The sequence below is a fragment of the Callorhinchus milii genome, unplaced genomic scaffold (assembly GCF_018977255.1).
Source record: "Callorhinchus milii isolate IMCB2004 unplaced genomic scaffold, IMCB_Cmil_1.0 Scaffold13, whole genome shotgun sequence".
NCBI lineage: Eukaryota > Metazoa > Chordata > Chondrichthyes > Chimaeriformes > Callorhinchidae > Callorhinchus > Callorhinchus milii.
The window spans coordinates 4,696,651-4,720,406 of NW_024704754.1; the positions used below are offsets into that span (position 1 = coordinate 4,696,651).

Below are 23,756 nucleotides of genomic sequence, written 5' to 3' on the forward strand. Positions count from 1 at the left end.
TGAGCACTGAGGCAGAATAGGCTGGTTTAGACGAGTTATCTACAAATGAAACTATCCAGACAGACTTACAATGTCATAACAGTAAAGGGCATGGAATGGATAAATTAAGTTAATGATTTTTTTTGGAGCGCAATACACTGCTAAGCAAAGCAGTTTCCATCCTGGATTTGATACTTGGCAACAAATGGCCAGTGGCTGGAGTTCTCGGTGTCACAAATCCTAATCAGATTCGTGATTTTCTTTTAAAAACGCCTTATTCATTTTTGCCCTTAGTGAGGTGAGAAATGGTACACGTTTTCCCAACAATACCAAGTCCCCCCACCCCCAGGCTGTTTCTTATACAAACCAACAGTCTCTCCCTCTACCCTGACCCAGCAATGTGTTTTTTACACAACCTCAAACACACTGCACTAAAGATTTCATTAGAGTGCAGTATTCAGGGCTGGATTTAAGTCCAGGTGATGATAATCTAGGGACAGGCTGGTCCAAGCCTTTGGCTGCTGAGGGCTGGATGCCCTATTTGAGAAATGTCCACCGGCCGCATAAGCGATATATTCACGTTTCCCTTCCAGAAACATAACATAGCACTTACAAGTTATAGGAGGTGATATGCTAGATGAAATGGAGGAGGAGGAAAGGGATGAATTCGCCCCGCGGGCTGGCAGTTGGACAATGGAGAGGGCGGTGGTCAAAGAGGTGCGAGGGATTTTGGATAAGTATTTTTGTGCCATGTGTACAGACCAGCTGGAAAATACCAGCATATCTGGGACACAAGCACACGCTCACAATACTGGTATAGAATATAAAAAGTTTATTTATTTTTAAAAAATCGTTCCACATCATCACACGGAAATTAAATACATAAATTTGAGTCCCTTGGGCAATCCGGTTTCGTTCCCACATCCGTTATGCGTGAAGCGATCAGATGTGTTGGCAGTTGGGATGAGTCTGCAGCCATGTGTGTGATACAGTAAAAGTCCGTTTAGGAGTCGTTGGGCAATCCAAAGAGTTTAACAGTGCCAGCTTCCCGACTGCTGTCATACTTGCCATCTTTGTCATCACAAGCAAAGGCAAGGAGTGGCCGTTTGGGGTGCCAGGCTACGGTAAAGGTAGGAGAGTCACACTGCACCTCCCACAACTTCTCACCTGTCAAGAGAGGAGAACAAATCTCAATGAAACTCGCTTTGTCAGCTTTTGAAAATTTATGGGAAACAATTTCAGTGGTTATCAAACAAATGTTTGCCAACTGTAACTGAAGGAAAACAATGTCTGGGAAATGCCAAACAAAGGAATAGCTTTGTTATTTTATTTATTTATTTAGTGTGTGTCTGCATGAGTGTGTGTATGAGAAGAAAAATAACAAAGTTACACTTCTATTCCAGTTGACCAAAAAACAATGTGGAATGTTTAACTTGACGAAATGAAACGCTATCAAGCTTTCAGTAAACTGAACTACTGTCGTATTTTAAGTTGACAAAATAGTCAATGAGTTTGGATTCAACTTAATAAAAACAATGAAATAACAAATTTCGAGGTCCTCTCACTTAAAGCATAAACTTGTGTGAAGCCAAATGGTTTATGATTCACATTAGATTAAATATTAAGACGACATTAGATCTGAAATGTCATACCAGTTTCCACTTCAGCGATGTCTATGAAGTGATCCTCTGAAGCTGATGCTAACATTTTCCCATCATGACTGAAGCTTAATGTTCTTACAGGCCAGTCAAGTCTGAACGGGGGAAAAAATTACACACGTGATAATCCTTGCATTCTCTTTGATATAGCGCCTCATCACGGTCTTCGAGACAAGCGCTTCACAGAATATGTTGTGAAGTAAATGGACTGTATATTTTGTGGGTGAAACACGGCAGCCAATTGCACACAGCAGCGTCCCACAGTCAGGCGTGGATTGAATGACCAAATTATTATATTACACATCTCACTAAAAGATGGGAAACCAGGGCTCCCACTCCTCACACTATCCTGTGGTTCCTCCTGGGAAGTACACATATTGAGCAAAGTCAAGATATGGTTTGGCTTGTGACAAAACAGCTGCCAACACGTGAAGAATTGGCATTTGGTATTACTGTGTAAATCAACAATTAATAAAGCAGTGTTTTACAAGTAATGTGTTTGTTGTCTTTTGCTCTTTGTTTTCTCAGCAATAATAATAATAATCCTTGCATTTGATGTAGCGCTTTTCACGCCTTCTAGACATCTCAAATGAAGTTAAAACAATGAAGTTAAAACTGTAGCAACTACACCCTCGTGTACATGACCGCAGAGGTCCAAAGCAAATGTGAAATCAAAGAAACGGCTGCAGAGGTCAGCATTTACTGCTTTAAGTGTCACTTGATAGGGAAAGAGAAAAATGTACATAATCTAACCTTAAAAANTATTAGTGGGACAAATATGCAGGGGCTGAGCTTGCATAAGGGAAAAAATTAAGAGAAATGTACGAATAGACTGGGCAGCAGCAAAATTTATACAAGCGCAAAGAATACTACGAGTATTAATATAAAAACTACCCAATGTCAATGAGAAGGTGAAACTATTCTAAATTCTTGGCTAAAGGTTAACATTACGGAAACCCAATACAAGGTTTAGTGGGGAAAGTCTTTACCTGGAGAAGCATCTCACGCAGACCAGTTCATCCACGCTCCAAAGGCTGACCAGTGCATCGGCACTCCCCGTCGCAAAATATTTCCCTGTTGGGTCAAACTTGATGCAGATGCAGTTGGAAGGATGTGCATTGATGGACTGAATCGGTTTTAATTCAGGATAGCTGGAATGAAAACATTGAAAGGAAAACAGTCAGCGACTTTGCAATAGGAAATTTAAACACCAACTTCTTTAAAGCTAGTTTTTCCAAACACAAAAAAATATATATTAATATCTTCTTTGTTAAGAGTTGCAGGGAAGTTCACCATTTTGTGCCTGACCTGAGTATATTGATGCAGCCATTGCCATTGGTCAGGAAGAACATGTCATTATCATTGTTCCAGGAGATTTCGTTCACTTCGAACTTAAACTGCTCTTCCGCCCGCGATCGGTGCGATTTTGCGTCTATGAATGTGACCACATCGTCCTTGTTCCCCACAGCTATCGTCTGGCCATCAGGACTCCAACAGATGTTAATATTCTCCCCTGGAGAGGAAAGCAATAATCAATCAACCACGTTATTGTTATTTTTGCAATTTGTTTAAAAAGAAGATTTTAAAACACATTAGAACCCAACAGGTTTAGAATCTTTCCCAATTCTACCAACTCACCAAACCATGCTCTGTCACGAGGCAGCACCACATTACAATAATAATAATCTTTGCATTCGATACAGCACCTTGTTACGTCTTTGAGACGTCTCAAAGCGCCTCACCGAATATACTGTGAAGTGGATTAACTGTATATTTGAGAGTGAAACTTGGCAGCCAATTGCTTACAGCAGTATCCCACAAACAGTCCTGGATTGAGTGACCAAATTATTCTTAATAAACAGCTTACCTTTAGTGTTGACAGTAGCAACACATTTTGCTGTTCGGACATCCCAGATTCGGACAGTTTTGTCTCCAGAAGCGGTAACAAAGAGATCGGGGTTAGTTGGGTGCCAACAGAGCTGATCCACGCTGTCACCATGTCCACGATAGTTGTTTTCCTTAACCTGGAACCCACAAAAATACCACATCATTCTGGGAACAGATTGAAGTTACTCCCCAAGCAAACCTTTCCCTCAGTCTTTAGCAGCAACAACACAGGAATATATATGACAATATAAATATATATTAATATTGTTGACACAGGAATATATATACAAGTTGGATTTGTATAGCGCCCTCCACGCCGGACGCCTCCACGTGGTCAAAAATAAAGGTCTTTAGCCGAGACCTGAAAGTAGGAAGAGAGGGGGTGAGCGAAGGGAGTGAAGAAGAGAGTTCCAGAGCCTCGGGGCGTAGTGGGTGAAGGCACGGCCGCCGATCGTGGAGCGGAGGATTCGGAGGACAAGGAGGAGGCCAGACCTGGTGGAGCGAAGGCAACGGGCACTGTTGTGAGGAGAGGAGGTCAGAGAGGTCGGGGGATACAAAGGAGTGGAGGAATTTGAAAACAAGAATGAAGATCTTGAAGTCGATCCTCTCTGGGACAGGCAGCCAGTGCAGTCTGGCATGGACTGGAGTAATCGGGGAGCGGAGCTTGGTACAGGTAAGAATGCAGACGGCAGAATTCTGGATGACCTGGATTTTATGAATGGTAGTGGAGGGGAGACCATCGAGGAGGGCATTTGAATGGTCCAACCGAGAGGTGACAAAGGCATGGACCAGGGTTTCGGGGGCTTTTGGGGTGAGATATTGGTGGAGACGAGCGATCAGTCGGAGGTGGAAGCGGTGCTGGTGAGGGACCGGATGTGGGGGAGGAAGGATAATTGGGGGTCGAACCTGACGCCTAGGTTGCGTACGGGTTCGGAGAGTTTTAGGGGCAGATCGGGTAGGCGGAGGAGTTGAGAACCATGCGATTGAAGACGTTGACAAGAGCCAAAGAGAATGGCTTCCGTCTTGTCAACATTTAGCTGAAGGAAATTCGCGCTCATCCAGCCCCTGAGATCTGACAGGCAGCTGACAGAACATCAGGGGACTGGGGGTCGCAAAGTGATGTGGAAAAATAGTGTCATCTGCATACATGTGGAAGTGCACCCCATGTCTGCGGATGACATCCCGAAGAGGGAGTATATAGATTAGGAAGAGGAGGCCAAGGATGGATCCTTGGGGTACCCCGCAGGGATCTGGTGGGTTTGGAGACGGTCCTGGATTTCAGTGGCGACGAGAGAGGGAGTCGAAGGCGGAGGCGATCCGTGGAGCAGTCGTCCGGACGGCAACTTCAGGATCTACCGCGGGTGGAGGGCCAGAGGGGGGGATGGGGGGGTATCGGAGGGGCGCGAGGGCCTGTGTGAGGGTCTCCCGGGGGAGTGTGGGGAGTGAGGGGAGGGGGGGGGGGGAGAGGCCCCTCACCAGCCGGTCTTTCTCCAGCACGAACACGCTGGCCGTCTTGTCGAAGCTGCCCGAGGCCAGTCTGCGGCCGTCGCAGCTCCAGGCCACCGAGTGGACTTTGGCGGCGTGCGCCGGGAACTCCTTGGTCCGCCCGTTGCTCCTGAAGTGCTCGAGCGCTGAGCTCAGGTAACCGGCCGCCATCTTTGCCGCGGCCTCACCCGCCCCGCGCGCGAGGGACAGGGAGAGGGAGGGAGGTGGCGGGGGGGGGGGGGGGCGCCGGCTCGTCTCTCACACACCCCCCCCAAAAAAAAACCTCCCGACACCACCGCTCGCTCAACACATCCACTGCTCTCTTTGCACCACAACGCTCAGGTCAGTTATTAGCTCTTCGGACACTTTTATTCATCGGAAAGCAGCGACTCCCTCACGCACTCCCCCCCTCCCAACACCACCAGGAATGGTCCAGCCCGAGTCCCACGTGGTCCAGAGGGATCCTCTTAAAGGGGCAGCGCCCCGCGGTTTGTCATCGCCCCGCCCCCTCCTCCCCCCCCCACACACACACACACATCCTCATGTCACAGCTAAAGAGGGAGGTGTTGTGCAGCACTGTAGCACAATGTTACTGTGGAGGGAGCTTTGGTGTTCTGTTTGCCCGACTCTTTGTGGGCGGGTTTTTTGGGGGGGGCGCCGCCAGCCCTCCACCCCGAGTTTAAGCGCGAGACCCTGCCCCGCGCGAAGCGTGTTATTATAAGTGCAAGTTGTTGTTGATGATCGTTATCAGTTTGAGTCACTGGAGGGGGTGCTTCTGCGTGGACCAGACTGGGTACGGGGGCACAGGCACTCGCCACTCGCTAACCACAACAACTGGCACTTGCACAGCGCCCGCCCTTCACTCGGGCCAATACCTCAGAGCGCTTAGGAATGGTGTAGTTTGACACCGAGACGGGGAGAAAGGGGAAAGCGACCGTTGGCAAAGACCTGAAGACAGGCAAAGAGGAGGGTGAGGCAGAGGAACTGAGGCAGTGAGTTCCAGAGTCTCGGGCGTAGTGGCTGAAGGAAAGGATTTTTTTTTCTCTCTTCAGCGTTCATCAAAGTGGAAGATGTCAGTGTTAATGAACGGAATATTTTTCCACCTCTGGAGCAAGTCAGGTGCTCGGTGAGGTTCCCAAAGCTGTACGGCAGCCCAAGATGAAAGTCATTACTGCAACACTCCAAATGTTTCCATTATCCACGCCCCTTGAGGCTTGTGACTAAGGATGGCAGATACATGCCAATTAATGCTAATATTTGGAGAACAACATGTAGTACAGTATAAGTGCTTTGAGACGGCTTCCCGACATGAATGGCGCTGTATAAATTTGAATTGTATTGAATAAAAACTGATCAAAGGTCCGCAAACCTGTTGTACTTTGTCCTTTTACATTCAACCTATTATTTCAAACTCAGGTTCTCAAGCAGAGAAGCCAGCAGTTTTCTAATGCACTGAGTCTCCGTCCTCTGGGGCTCTGATTTTGGAAACAAAAATAACATGCATATGTTTTCTTGTTTACCATCTCAGAATGTTTTTCATCTGATTTCTTTATATATTAAAGATAAATCTACTCAACACCACACTATTCAGCTAAATATCACAATCAATGGAGACATCTCTCGTGGTTTACACTTGGGAACAACTTGTTAACTGTCACGTTATTATAAACTGAATCTTGTTATTATCATGCTTCATCTTCGTAAAAAAAAAGTTTAGTGCCAGTTTAGTCAGTGACGTGACTGACATGTACACTGTTTACTGGTTGTGTTTTCTTAAATAGCGGAAAAAAAAGCCTGCTGATGTGCTACAGGAAGTGGTTCTGAGTGAGGATAGGAGAGTGAGTCCAAGTGAATTGTGGAGTGGTTGGCATTGCTGTGAGTCAACCGCACGTAACAGGAACAAGAAAGTCCACGTGTAGAGGCAGAGCAGTTCTTATTTTCCAACCTTACGGTAAGATTTTCATGGCAAATTTTGCCAAACGTGTGCAATTATTTTCTAAGTACCAGGTGATTATAATAACTTTGGCAATGTGTTGTAGGATTTGCAGGGGTCATTCCAGCAGACACCAACCACCCTTCTAGTATCACACTCAAGTTTGGCACTCTTCATGTGTGGTTGAAAAAAATTTCCACGTGAATTTCTCCACGGTGTAATTGCCCAGTTTACAGTTGTGAAGTTTGACAAGTGTCAGTCTAGCAGTAAGTTAGGAACCTGGTTGTTTGTCGATTGGCAGATCACTTTTGCATGGGTAATAATCCCTTTGAAAAAAATTTGGTCACTCAATCTACGACTCTTTGTGGGACACTGATGTGCACAATTGGCTGCCGCGTTCGCCCACAAAATATACAGTCAATTCACTTTACAGTGTGTTCTGTGAAACGCTTTGGGACGTCCACCCAACGTGAAAAGCGCTATATCAAATGCAAGGATTATTATTATTATTATTCTGTGAAGCGCTTTGAGACATCTCGAAGACTTGATCAGGCACCATATCAAATGCAAGGACTATTATTATTATTATGTTTGGCTGTCTCTCACGCAAAGCGTTGGTTTTGAGAAGGTTTACAGGAACTCGACTCCAAATTAACACACTAAAAAGCGAGAAAAAAAATTGTTCCTCCATAAAAAGCAGAGGATGAACAATGCTGACAAAAATGGCTTTTAGGAATTGGAACAATTTCTTAAAAGCGGGCACGATATGTTGGCGGGGGTCTACAGTATTGCTAGCAACACCAGGCCTGATGCATCTGGGTCTCAGGTTAACATACTGAAAGCTAGGCCCTGCCAATATAATAATAATCCTTGCATTTGATATAGCGCTTTTCACATCTTCTCGATGTCTCAAAGCGCTTTACAGAATAGACTGTAAAGTGAATTGACTGTATATTTGTTGGCGAAACGCAGCAGCCAATTGCGCACAGCAGCGTCCCACAAACAGTCATGGATTGAAATGACCAATTTATTATGGTTTGGTTTTGGAGGGTTTATTATTAGGCTCTGTGTGGAGTAAGGAAACTTGCCCAAGGTTTCCCTGCCTGGAATTGAACCCAGATCTCTCGCTTGCAAGGCGAGTGCTCTAACCACTGAGCTACAAGACTCCAATGAACCATATGCAAAAATAAATGGATTTACAACAAGGATTAGAGTAAAGAATAGAATACGATATGTCTGATAGAACTAAGATGAATCACAGATTAACACACAATAAAGTACGTGAATCAGACACTTTGTTAACTGTACAATGACCATGGCAAGAGAAATGAGCATTAATAATAATCCTTTTGATGTAACCCCTTATCACGTCGTTGAGGCTTCTCAAAGCGCTTCACAGGATATACCGTAAAGTGGAGTGAATGTGAGTTTTGTGGGTGAAACACAGCAGCCAATCGTGCACAGGGATGTCCTACAAGCATTGTGGGCGAAATATTTTTCCCATCTTTGGAGTAACTTCATTGCAGTAATAAAACTGAGTTTAGCTGCAAATGTTATCTGCACGTGGTCACTGATAGCTTGCCATTTATTTCAACCTGGAAGGCAGCTGCTGCCTTGCTAAACACTCAAAGTTTGCATGATCAGGGAGGGGGTGGGGGCATGAAACGCAAAAAACTTGTGTAATCTACTAAAAGGCAAACTTAAAGGACGGAGACACGACATACAAAAACCGGAGCCACACAGCAAGGGTCAAAACATCAGGTCAGAACACGCTACAGAGCACAATATTCTTCTCAAAAACAATTTGTGTTCTTTAATACTGTGTTCTATTTTTTTCTATCATAGAATAGCAGGAACAAGCAGCTGAAAGGATTGGTGCACAGTTAGGCCAGTGGTTAACAAATACAAAAGTGTATTAGACACTAAACCAGTGTAGCTGAAGATTAGTAAGTCTTTACAGATTGAATTCAACAAGCCTTATTAAGGGTTTCATGTTTTATTGGCGGAAGTCACCTAAACAGGTGTGCCTTGTTTTTCTTGTGTGAGTGAATGAGTGAGTGAGTGGAAAAAAGAAAATCAAACAAGTTTGACAGGGACCGAAAATGGTGTACTTAAATTCATGATTCAGCTTTTTCTCTCCGGTTGAAGATTTTCCAATCTGCTGTCTAGATGAAAAAGTTACTTGTTCTATTTTAAGGATAACGAAGACTGAAGATCAGACAGCCAAGCCGTCTGATAATGTTCTAAAGAGTTTCAAGACACTTGCTGATCGAGTTCTATTTGTGGAGCCAATCACCACATTTATAAAGCGAATTTTTTTTTTGAATTAGTAGACAGCGGAAATGCATTTGCAGTAGAAAGTATTCACTGCTGAATATGAACAAATTTTGCTTCCTTTTTAATGCAGAAGTCAGAACAAGTGTAAGAACTACAGTTTCGTCACATTGAAGGGTGAGTGATTTCAACACTTAACATTGCAATGTACATTTCATTTAATCCAGTAAATAAATTGGTTCATTTTCTGCTAATTGCTTCATATTCTGCTAGTTGTTTTCAAGCCTGGCAGATACATTCATTTATGGTTTAAGGAAAATGCTTGTTACATTTGTAATTTCCATACCACTTAATTGCTTCGTATAAGCCCCAAAACTGTCTGTTGTATTTGCTCATGTCAAAATGTCTACCCAGCCTAAACAATTGAGCGCTGATATAAGACTGGAGTAAATGCCATATTTAGTTCATAACGTTTAACCCCTTGAGCACATTTTAGACTCATGACTAGAGGAAAAGATTATGCTTAATATTTTATCACTAAACATTCAGGATGTGAAATTGCTATGTTGGAGCCCCAGATGTACATAGGGGAAACATACTTGTTTTCAGATTAGTATCACTCATAAGAACTTGTGTACATGAGTTTGATTGATGTCGAGGAATGGAAATATCTACTTGGCAGTTGATTTGGGGGCAATAACAAGTCTTTCATTTACAATGTTAGAGTCCCAAGTGCATTACAAATTTGCATGCATTTGCTGATTAGGCTTCAACAGTACTAGATCGAGAAGATAACAGTGAGTGCATTTCAACACTATCATAGCAATGTACATTTTAATCAATTAAGTCAAGAGATTGTGTGCTTCATTTTCTGCTAGTTGCTTCCGAACCTGGGAGATTCATTTACCGTTTATGGAAATGTTCGTTACATGACAATTATTTGTATTTCCATAACAGTTAATCGCTTTATACAAACCCAAAAAGATATTGTTTCGCCTACAAAGTATACAATCAACTCACTTTACCATATATCCTGAAGTGCTTTGGGACGTCTCGAAGACGTGATAAGGTGCTATATCAAACAAAAAGGATTATTATTATATCAAATGTCTAATTGCTAGATAATAATAATAATAATAATCCTTGCATTTGATATAGCGCTTTTCACGTCGGAAGGACGTCCCAAAGCGCTTCACAGAATACACTGTAAAGTGAATTGACTGTAAATTTGTGGGCGAACGCGGCAGCCAATTGCGCACAGCAATGTCCCACAAACAGTCGTAGATTGAAAATGACCAATTTATTATTGTTTTTGGTTTTGGAGGGATTATTATTAGGCTCTGTGTGGAGTAAGGAAACTTGCCCAAGGTTTCGCCCTCTGCCTGGAATTGAACTCAGGTCTCTCGCGTGCAAAGCGAGTGCTCTAACCACTGAGCTACAGGACTCCACAATAGATGTACTGAGAATACTGTGGTCTCGTTTCATTTCTCTGCATATCAGATAAAAGGAGCGTGTGATAATATTTATTGTGCGAGGGTGGTGAGGAGTAAAGAGTGAGTGAGGAGTAGGGAGAAGAGGCTGTGTGTGAAGAGTGCGGAATGGGCTGTGGGTGAAAAGTGCGCATTGCTATTGACAGTGCTGGAGCGTGAGGGGTGAAGAGCAGTTGTGACAGTCCCTGTGGGTGAGGAGTGAGGAACAGGAGTGTGTGCCTTCGGCAGCGGGTGAGGAACCGATGGGTGGTAGTGGGTGCGGTGGGGAGCCTGTGCCTGTAGTGCCTGTGGGTGGTAGTGTGCATCTGTGAGGAGCCTCTGGCTGTGGGTGGCAATGGCTGTAGCTGTGGGTGAGGAGCCCCTGGAGGTGGGTGACTGTGGCTGTGGGTGAGGAGCCTCTGGCAGTGGGTGACTGTAGCTGTGGGTGACTGTAGCAGTGGGTGAGTGTAGCTGTGGGTGAGTGTAGCTGTGGGTGAGTGTAGCTGTGGGTGACTGTAGCTGTGGGTGACTGTAGCAGTGGGTGACTGTAGCTGTACTTGTGGGTGTGAAGCCTGTGGGTGGCAGTACCTTCTGGTCCGGGTGAGGAACCTCTGGTCGTGTCTGTGAGAGCCTGTGGGGGGCGGTGTGTGTCTGCAGCTGTGGATGAGGAACCTCTGGGCTATGTGTGTGGGTGTAGCTGTGCTTGTGGGTGTCAGGGCCTCTGGCAGTGGCTGTGGCTCAGGGTGAGGAGCCTGTGGGGTGGGGGTGGGGGTGGCAGTGGCTGAGGCTGTGGCTGTGCCGGTGATGGCGGGCGGGCGCGGGCTGTGTGTTCCCCGGCGGGAGAGTTTGGGTGCAGCCTGAGGCCGGGGGGGGCCGTCACCGTGACCGAGGCGGGTTGTCGGGAGAGCAGAGCGGGCGGCCATGGCTGAGGTGATCGACATCAGCTCCGACTCGGACTCGGATGTGATGATTGTGGGGGAGTCGGGGTCGCGAGGCCCGGGCGCCCACTCCCGCCCAGGCCGCAGGGCCTGGAAACTCACCTGGACTCGCCGCCAGGCCACGCGGCACCGGCTGAAACGCCCCGTTCAGGTGGGTGTCCGGGCGGGAGCGAGGGGTGTGGGGGGCGAGGGCCGAGGCCGCGGCCTTCGAAGAACCCCCCAAAATCGGCGTTTTTATGTTTAAAAGAGCGGGAGCGGCGCCGCCGCCGCCATCTTTGATGCTGGCAGCGAGGCGCGTGACGGGCGGAGGCGCTGCCAGGACCCGAGCACACACACAGGAGCAGAGCAGAGAGAGGCCATTCAGCCCCTCCAGCCGGTTCCCCCCCCCCCCCCCCCCCATTCTGTTAGATCATTGGCTGAGTCTTGGAAGATAATAATAATAATAATAATCCTCGCATTTGATATAGCGCTTTTCACGTCGGGAGGACGACCCAAAGCGCTTCACAGAACACACTGTAAAGTGAATTGACTGTATATTTGTGGGCGAACGCGGCAGCCAATTGCGCACAGCAATGTCCCACAAACAGTCGTAGATTGAAAATGACCAATTTATTATTGTTTTTGGTTTTGGAGGGATTATTATTAGGCTCTGTGTGGAGTAAGGAAACTTGCCCGAGGTTTGGCCCTCTGCCTGGAATTGAACTCAGGTCTCTCGCTTGCAAAGCGAGTGCTCTAACCACTGAGCTACAGGACTCCCAAGATGTGAATGGATCCATCCATAAGCCACAGTCTTTCTGTGTGTGGGGGGCGGGGAGGGAAGAGAGTACCAGATCTCCACTCCCCTTTGGGTGGAAAAAAATACTTCCTGATTTCACCCCTAATTTTAAGATGAAACCCCTTTGTTCCGGATTCCCTCCCTCCACCCCCACCACCAGAGGAAATAGTTTCTCTGTGGCTACCCCCCCCCTATGGAATCCCTTTATTGTTTTTTTTAAAAAAAACCATCACAGGCGAGAGCCGAGGACACGCGCTTCATAATAATCCCTCCAAAACCCCAAACAATAATAAATTGGTCGTTTTCGATCTACGACTGTTTGTGGGACATTGCTGTGCGCAATTGGCTGCCGCGTTCGCCCACAAATATACAGTCAATTCACTTTACAGTGTGTTCTGTGAAGCGCTTTGGGCCGTCCTCCCGACGTGAACAGCGCTACATCAAATGCAAGGATTATTATTATTATTATTATTAAAAATGTGTGCACTTTAATAAACACATTACTGTTTTAAGATTTTTTTTGTTGAAAAAACAAGTAAATTGTTATCCAGATACAACCAGGTGGATATTGTCAAAGCTGAATAAACTGCTTTTAAACTGTAACCAGTGACATCACAATAATGCATCAGAATGAAGCATTACTGTTTACATTTACAATCTGAGGCTGCGCTTGCCGTTAGTGAGGAGCTCTGATTTGGAAAGGGCTATCTCAAAAGCTTCATATCCCAAAGGCTTGCCCTTTTGCATCACTGCTAGCCAACACGGTAACCGAATCTACTGCACGTTATTTCAGAGGTTCACCCGAGTAAATGTTCAGTAATAACTGTTGTTGAGTAAGAGCACCTATTTCTAACAGTGTCTTTTGATGGCTGTAAAAATCCAGTACTTTCTTGGATCTGTGTGGGTTCCTCCAACACGTGTCTCCCGACTGCAGAAATCCTAGCCAGACTTAGAACCGAGAAACAAACTTCCACTTCCCAGAAAATAAAAATCAGGTTTTCGCAGAAAAGTTCTGTGTGTGTGTGTGTCATCCGTGGTAATACTATCAGATAATAATCCTTGCATTTGATATCCTCATGTCATTGAGAGACTCAAAGCGCTTAACAAAATATACTACAAAGTGAATTAATTGACTGTATATTATGTGGGTAAAACACAGCAGCTGATTGTTATTGAAACTGATCATTCGATACTGTAGTAAGAGGCTTGAAAACACTTGGTTTCTTTCAGGACCATATTGATCTAACTGGAGATGACAATGAAGGGGAAGAATACGTGAGCCACAGTGAAGAAATTATTCAGATCAACACAATGAACGCTAACCGAAGAGAAGAGTACATGCAATCCTCTGAAAGCCACTTTATACTGGAATCAAATGAGGACCTGTCAGACAGTAGTGGGGAATGTCCATCTCTCAACTGCGAATCCAGTTGGATGATTGCTAAGGACGAGCCTGATCTCAGCGAACCTCCTGTTTTGACAGTTGAAATCACAACAGAGGAAAACTCATCCATTCCCATCAAAAGCAAACCAACAGTTGTGAAGGCCTTGCCTGAACTCGAGTTCATTGGCCTTGATGAAATGCAAACCTCTCAGGTCACAGCAGCGGATCCGCAGATAAGCCTTCCATCAGGTGGGAAGAGCTGCGGCTCAGTTTACAGTATGGCCGGAACCAGCGACACCAGTTTCAACAGCGACTTGGATTCTCTAGGCCCTTGTTCACCTGATACTCTCCTCTCCTATTCATCACCAAGTCAGACGGGAGACAGTTTGGAAGACATTTTCGAAAACTGCCTTGAGAAGACAGCTGATGATTCGCCGTGTACAACCAAAGAAACTCTTAGTGCACGAAGCATTAAGAATACACCATCACTGTTACCTCAAGGCACCAGAGGACCAGAGCAAGACCCTGCTCTGGGAACACAGAAGCCAGTGCTTCATGTTTTATGTTGGTTGCAACGTAAAAGTTCAAATAAATGTTTGCTAATTGAACACAAAGCACAAGAATCTGAACTGACATCAGCTGATTCCAGATCCCCTATACTCATTTCAGTTGAGTCTGCACCTCCTGATCTGACATTGGTTGAATCTATCCCCCCTGATCTGCCATTGACTGAATCTATTTCCCCTGATCTGCCATTGATTGAATCTATTCCCCCCGATCTGCCATTGACTGAATCTATTCCCCCTGATCTGCCATTGACTGAATCTATTTCCCCTGATCTGCCATTGATTGAATCTATTTCCCCTGATCTGCCATTGATTGAATCTATTTCCCCTGATCTGCCATTGACTGAGTCTATTTCCCCTGATCTGCCATTGACTGAATCTATTTCCCCTGATCTGTCATTGACTGAGTCTATTTCCCCTGATCTGCCATCGACTGAGTCTATTCCCCCTGATCTGTCATTGACTGAGTCTATTTCCCCTGATCTGCCATCGACTGAGTCTATTCCCCCTGATCTGTCATTGACTGAGTCTATCCCCCCCTATCTGGCATTCACTGAGTCTATTCCCCCTGATCTGCCATTGACTGAATCTATTCCCCCTGATCTGCCATTGACTGAGTCTATTCCCCCCGATCTGTCATTGACTGAGTCTATCCCCCCTAATCTGGCATTGACTAAGTCGAGACCCCCTGAAATGACATTGCTTAAGTCGAGAACCCCCGCACTCGCATTGAATGAATCTACAGCAAGAATAACGACAACAACTTGCACTTACATAGCGTCCTCCACGCAGGGTAGCGTCTCAGAGCCCTTTGCATCGGCTAAAGCCTCTGCATCGGCTGGGTCTGCAGAAGCAAGCCCGAACTATTCAATCGACAAGGAGATGTTGCGGAGTTTCCAGTATCTTATCGGAGCCCCCATTCAACATATCTTTGTCAATCAGCACAGATCAGAAAGAGGAGACAAGGTGAGTGAGCCCCGCAGCCTGGGCAAAGTGCAGAGGAAAGGTAGAGACCTATCTTTTGAAGATAGAAACCAGCTACAGTTGCTTTGTGTGTCACCAGTTGTGAATTACACAAATAAACAGGAGTCCTGTAGCTCAGTGGTTAGAGCACTCGCCTCACAAGCGAAAGAACCTGGGTTCAACTCCCGGGCAGGGTGAAATGTTGGGCAAGTTTCCTTACACTACATGCCTCTGTTTACCTAGCAGTAAGTAGGAACCCGGTTGTTAGTCGATTGGCAGATTGCTTTTCCAGGGGTAATAAATGCTTCAAATAAATAATAAAAATTTGGTCACTCAAATCACGACTGTTTGTGGGACACTGCTGTGCACAATTGGCTGCCGTGTTTCACAACAGTAACAACAACAACAAAATTACATTTGTATAGCACCTTTCACGTCGGGAAGATGTCCCATGGCGCTGGACAATCTCGCTTGCTCCAGGACCCAATATAAATCAACAGCTCCAGACACAATGAAGACATAAAATTAGAAGGAAAGGAGTCATTGCTCAGAGGAAAAACACAGTGAGCTTCAGATTAATCTACAGGGTGTCCACAAAGTCCTGTTATCACTCTGTTACAAAACACTAATATGGGACTAGAGAAGAACTGAAACAAGAGTTGCATTTCGCCTCCTCACTTGGGTGTTTCGGAACCGAGCTGGGGGTCGGGATCGAAGAGGGTTGAGGGCAGGGGGAGAAGGAGGGTGACCGAAGGCACGGTCGAAGAGGAGGCTCTTGAGACGGGTCTTGAAGGAGGCAAGGGAGGAGGCGAGGCAGAGGGACTGCGAGATGCAGTTCCAGAGGGTAGGCGCAGAGTGGCTGAAGACCTGTCTGCCAATGGTGGGGCAGGCGAGGCGGACATGAAGAAGGCTGGATCCCGTTGAGCGGAGGGAGCGAGCAGGTTGGTAGTGGGTTAGGAGGTTGGAGAGGTAGGGGGGAGCAAGGCCATGGAGGGCTTTGAAAGTGAGGACCAGGATCTTGAACTGTACCCTCTGTGTGATGGGAAGCCAGTGGAGTCAGACGAGAATGGGGGTGATAGGGTCACGGAGCCTGGTGCGGGAGAGGACACGGGCTGCAGTGTTTTGCAACGACTCATTCCAGGACCTTTTCGCCCACAAAATATACATTCAATTCACTTTACAGTATATTCTGTGAAGCGCTTTGAGTCGTCTCGAAGATGTGATAAGGCGCTGTATCAAATGCAAGGATTATTATGAATCAGTTTTGGTTTGGTTACAGCTCAGGTTATTAGATCTTGGAACGAAACAGAATTCATGACCGCATTTAAAATTAGACAAATTCAGAAAGACGGCAAAGGCACAATGGGCAAATAGGCATGCTGTGCTGTAAAGTTTTATGGTTATAATTTTCCAAGTCTGAGCAGTGAGATCAGGAACCTTGGGTCAGGTTGTCCGCACCCCAGCTCAATCACGATACAATGGAGTGTGGTGCCTTATCACATCAAGTAGAAATAGGAATAGAGCGAGATGTTATTTTACAAACAAGGACAACAACAACAACAAAATTACATTTGTAAAGCGCCTTTCAAGTCAGAAGGACTTCCCAAGGCTTTGGACAGTCTAAGACGGACCTGAGCTGGGAGGCAGAGTCGGGGAGTTTGGAGGCTATGGGAGAAAGCAGGGAGATGGAAAGCGCCGTCGAAGAGAAGGGTCTTGAGATGGGTCTTGAAGGTGGCAAGGGTAGGGACGAGGCAGTGGGACTGCGGGATGGAGTTCCAGAGGGTGAGGATGAGTTGTAAATGCCGTTTTCCAGTCCCGTGAACAAAGCATTTCTGCCGGGGTTTGTGAGTTTAAAAGGACTGTTTGTTCTCTTGGCCCTTTCTCCTGACCAGTTTGAGCCATTTCATTGTCTGCGTTGCAGGAACCCATCTCCCAGCGGCAGCACAACATGATAAACAGCACCATCGACGAGGACTTCGCCGAGGTAACCCTGCAGCTTCTCACCGATTTTGTTTCTCCTCAACGCTATCCGTCTAGTAAAGTCGTGGAACATGTCATCAAGAAGATCTTGCTGGGCTGTGAAACCCACAACATCGTCCAGTCTGCTTACATGGTCCTCATGAAAATCCAGCAGTGAGTTACCCTCATTGTTCGTTCCTGTCGCTGTGCAGTTCTCTAATCCTGAGGTCCATCACCACCCTCGGAGACCGGTGGGGGGTTGCAGAGCAGAAGGGAAGGGGGTGCAGAGAGGGGAGGCGCTGCGGAGCATCATGTCAGGCCCAGAGTCTTGCTCACAATTTTTTTTGAGGCAGCTGTGACACGCGAGGAAACCCATCACCGTGCTTAAGAGTCTCCAAACCAAACTGAGAATTCCACGCATCCCACCTTCACGTGCAAATCCCAGAGATGGTTTGTCAGGTGCTTCCAACCACTATTCCTTCACGTGCGCAAACTGTTTTTTTTATACACAGTGTAGAATAACGTCTAACGAATATTCCATTATATTTAAATAGGCTGCATCCTGCAACTGTTTCCACAGTGCAGTGGGACTGGGAACTGCTAGCTTATCACATGGAGAACAAGGTACAGCCAAACCCTCTCTTAAAGGTCTTAGGTTAATTAAGTCTGAAAATGGAGGGTCCACCAATGTTTAGTAACATTGTATTATTTTTTTAAAAATTTAATCTTTTCCCCATCAGTGGAAGCGATGTGCTGAGTCACTCACTTTGGTCCCCCCCTTAGCAAATGGCCGTATTATAATTATCATTATTATTATTATTATTATTATTATCATCATTATTAAAACCTGCTCCATAACTACAGCTGCAGTGTGATAGGATGCTCTGGTATGATGAGATGCTATATGGAGCTTTGCCTTGTCTGGTTACTGGTGATAAATTGGGATCATTCCCGTTCCCCTTTCCCCTCCCCCCACACGTGTTAACCTGATCCTGAACGAATCATTGTGTCTTTCAAGGAGCATCACAAGATGCATTTGCACAGCAGCTTCAGCCAGCTCCTGTTCCTGCAGTACGTCATCCAAACCCTCGATGATGACTTTCAGCTGAGACTCAGACACAACGCTCTTAACCAGTCCATCGCCAAGGCCGTGCTGTCCTGTGACGACAAGTTCTCGAATGTGAGGTACTCGCTGTACCTTCATCCTTTGATGAGGAGCTTGTTATTCAATAGAGTGGACTGTTAGAATAGATTCAAGAAGCGAGGGAAAGATTGATTGTACCGTCAGTGTTAAAATGGATCCACAGTGGGATGCTGTGGAGGGATATCATTCAAACGCAATTCAATAAGTACCATGTGCTGCAGAGTAAAATGTTTTATCTTTAGTACTACGATAAAGCTGGTCAAAAATGTTGACCAGACAATTGGTAAAATGGGAGGAAGGTTTTGTTTTGCTTATTGACCACAGACAAGAGTGTTTTCCAATCAAATGGGCTTTCTGGGTGTTAGCTACTGCTGGAGATAGATTACCGAACATTTTTGGGGTTTTAATCATTTCACAAAGCTGAAGGGAAGTTTATTTCATATACAGAAGTGTCCTCAAGTGGCTGATAGATACCATCACCACGGAGTCAGAGGATAAGGATGATCTAAGTGCTCGCTCCGAACCACAGCCCTCTGGGTCGAGTAGAGTGGACTCGAGGATTCCAAGGTAAATAAATCACTGAAGAAATTGAACAACATCTTTAGAATATTCAGTAGATAGGAGACACCCATCCCCTGGCACTGAAGGGCTGATGGCTGTTTGTGTCAGAGTCCCTGTGTGTATTGAAGAGATGTAGTCATCCAATTCCTCGATGGGTCAGAGCCTTAGAGAGTTATTAATTCTGTGCACCAAGAGATAACCAAAGTGACTTTGCGAAACAAAGCAGGGAAGCGAGTCAAACATTTTCAGCGAAAGCTTTTGTTGTTTTTTCTCTCTCTCTCCAGAATTACTTGTCTTCTTCAGAGAATGCTGACTCTGGCCGTGGAGGTGGACAGGTCACCAACCTGCAGTTCCAACAAAATCGCCGAAGCCCTCTTTCAGCATTTGCTGTACATTTCCAAGCGATCACACAGGTGGGTTTCAAAGCCTCCGCTGTGCTCTTCGCAGCAAGACGCTTAGATGCTGAAGTCTTAACAAGTCAGTTTTTTTTTTGTTCCCGCTCTGAAGGATGATGCTCTTGACGAGCATGGAGAGCCGGCTGTTGCGATGCAAGCTCCTGGACATCCTCTTCCACTATTACACCAAGAAGCAAAGCTCTCTCCCCATGTCGCTGGCGAAAATTCTACATTTTCTTAAATATGCCAAAATATCCCTGGAAACCGAAGTAAGTACAGGACTCGTCCTTTCTGCATCTGCTATTCCACGTCATGCACAGAATAGTAACAGCCTCCGCTCGCTTATTCAGCACCTTTTCGTGTAGGAAAACATCCCAAAGTGCTTCACAGGATTTACTGCATACTTACAGGCAAACGCAGTAGCCAATTTGCACACAGCGATGGGATGCATTTATCTGCGCATGTTGGGGCGCCAGGGGGCAAATAAAAGGGCCAGTGTTATTTTTCTGTGCCCACAGGTGTAAGATTTACACCCTGTAGGATTGACACACTGTTGGTTTTCACAGGAGCAATTTTCGAGCAAATGGCAGTGTTGGGATGAGTTTATCCACCTCCTGTGTCTACTGCTTCTGAGCTACCAAGAAGTGACCAGATGTAAGTCAAGAGGGGTCTACGTGAATCTTTCCTGCTTTCTATTGCTGTGGCTTTTTGTTATGTTGTGACCAGTGTAACCCCGCCTGGTTTCTGCTGTAACCATATCTTGCTCATGTCCCACAGGCCACCTAAGATACTCGATCACAGACCGGGTGAAGAACGTTCTGGCCGAAATGCCTCCAGTGCTCACGACTCACGATGAGATCACACTACAGGACATTGAGTTCGATATGAAAGTGTTTCACAAGCGAGTGACCAGTGATTTAAAGGCTCCGTTAAACCCAGAGCTCAAACAACAGACGGACCTGCTGAAAGCTCTCCTTTGTGACGCAACTGGAACATAACTTTTTTTGTCTCTTAATTTATTTTGAAGCTAAACAGATCTTTATATCTTATATGAATTCAGCATTGCCTTTAAGAAACTTTTATGCCTCAGCACCTTATTCTGGGCACTGGGAGCATGCCTTTACCCACCACACTTACAAAATCGCCTCCTTCTGATATGAAAGGCGCTATATAAACGCCATTTGTTGTTGAATTTCTTTACAGAATTCTCTCCGTCACAAGAATTTATCTTCAACTCAGGCTTTTTTCTCTGGATCCAGGGACCAACTGCATTTGTCAAGCATACACCAGCTATTGTTGTACTCTTTATCTTTTAATTTCTCTTTAAAAGTTTTCTAAAGAGCGAGTGGGAGGGAAGGATGGTTGGTGAGTGCAAGTGTGTGTATGAGAGAGATTGCAAGATGAGATTATATTTCATTGAATAGAATTTGCACCTGTACTTGAAGGCCAAAATTTGCTCCTGCACTTGAAGGCCAAAACACACACCGGGCATTAATCTCAGGCACAGAATTTGCATCCGAGTGGTGCAGTGTTGAGTAAACGTCTCACCGTTTAACCTGCTGATAAATAGTGGTCATTTATTAATCTTTTTGTGAGAGAATCTCAGTGAAAGCTGAGACAGATCTACAGAGGAAACTGACGTGGCTCAAAGTGACGTGAGGGTGACCAAAAATAATCATGGTGGTGGGGGAAAGAACAATGAAGATTTTGCTTTTTTCAAAAAAAAAAAGCAACAGTGAAGGGCATAAAATGAACATTATTTTTACTGTGGTAAAGCCAGCAACAAGCTGCCGGGTTTATATATTTTTCGGAAACCGCAATTAGCCTGTTGGCAGTGAGTGGAAATAACTAAAGTAATCAAATGTTCTTGGTGTGTAGGTTTATTTTATATGTAAAAGAGAAATGGCAGTGATTTAAACAGTATTGAGATTTCACTGTGAATTGTGACATACATTGTGGTTATTTCTGTTCATGTGTTTGCTCAAGCATAATTACAACAACATATCAAGCATCGGTTGGTACCCAGGTGTTCCCGGCGTCATGCTCAAGCACTGTCAAGCGCTCTGGTACTCTACCCTGCATGAAGGGCACTATATAAATGCAAGTTGTTCTTGTTGTTTCACCGATGCTCAGCTTCTTCATGCTATTATGAGCCAAATCCTGTGAATGTACAATATGAATCTGGAACAATTTTGTATTTTTTTTAAAAAATTATAAATATAATTTATTGCACTTTTTTAAAATCCGCAGATTCGGTGTTTAATTTGTTTGCTATTGAATCATTAGTTTGTAATAACCTCATGTATATTTACCTCACATGCACAGTATTGGAAGCAAGCGTGCTTTTATTAGAGGAAAGAAATTAGACATTCATTCCCACACACAGCTTTCAAAAATATCATTCCTCTTCAGCTAACGTGTCAACTATAGGCGAGTAGCAGCAACTGTCCGTGCGTGTAGTTTGATATAAAAACACAAGTTCTTGCTTAGTTGCTTCCAACATGTAATGGAGTTGGCAGTGTTGGATTGGGGGTGGTTTCATGGCCACTATTACCCACTCGGGTGAGCTAACCTTGGTCAGTCACATAAGGTGTCGGGAGCTTCACCGTAACCAAGGAAAGAAAACAGAATCTTGATGGGTGTTACTCTGAGGGTCCAACGTTAAGTGGGAAAGATCATTTCTTGTGTACACTGGAGAAGGTCGGGTATCCACACCCAATGGACTTTTTTGCAGTTAGTGGATGGCGGTCCTAAGATCCTGTGGGAGCAAGTATGTTCAGATCTCGGAGGCCTATAGTGTGTGTACGGGAGAAGAACGGGATTTTCCCTTCAGGCCTGGATACATCCACTGTGGGTGGTTTGCAGTTTGCTGGCACTATTGGCATCGGCTCAGCGGGCAGCTGGGCAAAACTGACGCCCACAGCAGGGGACTTCTCAGCAGCTTGACACATCTGAGCAGTGGAGAAACCTGGCCAAGAAGACAACAAATTGAAGAAACACAACTCATTCATACACATATACATCACCCATGTACACCCAGCCCCCCACACAAGAACTCAACACCCACATAGACACCCACAATGCCACACACCCGCGCACTCAGAATTCACACGGCAAGTAACAAAGAAAGTTAAATTCCCAAACTGGAAATAATGCTATAAAATAAATAATAAGTTTCAATCAACCTTTTAGAATTTGTTTTGTAGCCCAACCAAAATGTAAAATGTTTCAAAATGGATAATTATGAACAGAAATAGTACAAACATCCCACACCTGGTTTGGGATCATTGACTGGCTTGTGGATAAAAGGCCACCAGTTTTGAGACCCGGAGCTTTCCTGTTCATGGGCAGTGGCAGCTATTAAGGTCCTGTTGCTGATTTCTGAGGTGGAAGCACTATGACTGAGCCAAGATCTGTAATCGACACCAAAAGTAATCGATATTCTCACCCAAACAACGACATAGATCCTGATTGATTATTATTTGTTCGTAACACAGGTTTAAGTTACCTTCAGTAATAAAGAGACTTGAGATCATAAATGTCAAGTTTCACTTACAAAATACACAATCTATTTTACTGTATACCCTGTGAAGCGCGTTTAAACATCTTGACAATGTAATAAGGCTCCATATCAATTCCAAGGATTATTATAATTCTAAAATTAGAATAGGTAAGGATGAATGTTAACCCAAACACCAGTTATGAATTAATCATTTTTGGCTCATTTAGAAAAAGGCCCAAAGTTGTCATATTTGGTTCACAAGATCATGAGGGTTGGATAATAATTTACATGACTGTAGTCAGCTTTCTGTTAGGAATACCAATATTATATGTTAACAGTGGATCAGTACGCACTGCACACTAAGCTTACTTTCAATTCCAAAGAATCTTCTTTCTTTTTTGAACGTGACCACAAGGCCTGGAATTTCCGTGGTAATGACATTGTCTTTCCAAATTACATTTTAGCCTAAAGTATTTACAAAATAGACATTTAATTACCAAAGGCACAAACTAAAATCACTGAATGTGCTCAGACCACAACCACCTTAGTTGAAGACAATGAATTGTGTTTTGTTTCCAACCACACATCTGTTCCTATCCAGAACGATCAGATTGGATCACTGTACTTGCTGCTTTGATAACCTGACACATATCTGGTGATCTCAGCACAATCCTGTTTTCTTTTAACAAAAGCTTCAAAAATGGTAATAGGCAGCTGTCTGCCATTATGACTAAAAAGTGCCACTCACTCTTGCAATCTGTCATTTGTTTATATAGTTCATGTATATTCACCCACTGTTAAATGGAACTTTAATACACTGCTTTGCTCAGCCGTCAGAGTGCAAGCAGTTGCAGCGCTAACATTCGGTGATTGATTTTTCTGGA

At 44.9% G+C, this 23,756-nt stretch overlaps 2 protein-coding genes across 8 annotated transcripts; one reads left to right on the forward strand and one right to left on the reverse strand.

Annotated features, from left to right (window-relative positions):
• Positions 1–796: 796 nt before the first annotated feature.
• Positions 797–5,204, reverse strand: thoc3 (THO complex 3). Its single transcript, XM_042339839.1, has 6 exons — positions 5,001–5,204; positions 3,505–3,661; positions 2,946–3,150; positions 2,627–2,788; positions 1,632–1,732; positions 797–1,146 (listed from the first exon to the last, which is right to left on the reverse strand). Exons 1-6 carry the CDS (start codon positions 5,178–5,180, stop codon positions 983–985), a joined length of 969 nt encoding a protein of 322 aa, XP_042195773.1. The 5' UTR covers positions 5,181–5,204; the 3' UTR covers positions 797–982.
• A 1,587-nt stretch (positions 5,205–6,791) lies between these two features.
• Positions 6,792–21,253, forward strand: simc1 (SUMO interacting motifs containing 1). Of its 7 annotated transcripts, none has more exons than XM_007906233.2 (11): positions 6,792–6,960; positions 9,350–9,393; positions 13,629–15,314; positions 17,233–17,444; positions 17,825–17,894; positions 18,289–18,455; positions 18,862–18,981; positions 19,260–19,388; positions 19,483–19,639; positions 19,937–20,024; positions 20,148–21,253. In XM_007906233.2, exons 3-11 carry the CDS (start codon positions 13,710–13,712, stop codon positions 20,366–20,368), a joined length of 2,769 nt encoding a protein of 922 aa, XP_007904424.1. In that variant the 5' UTR covers positions 6,792–6,960; positions 9,350–9,393; positions 13,629–13,709; the 3' UTR covers positions 20,369–21,253. The 7 variants fall into 7 exon arrangements, with proteins under 7 accessions (XP_007904424.1, XP_007904428.1, XP_007904423.1 ...); XM_007906232.2 differs by lacking the exon at positions 6,792–6,960 and adding an exon at positions 8,486–8,703; XM_007906237.2 differs by lacking the exon at positions 9,350–9,393.
• The last annotated feature ends 2,503 nt before the right edge of the window (positions 21,254–23,756 follow it).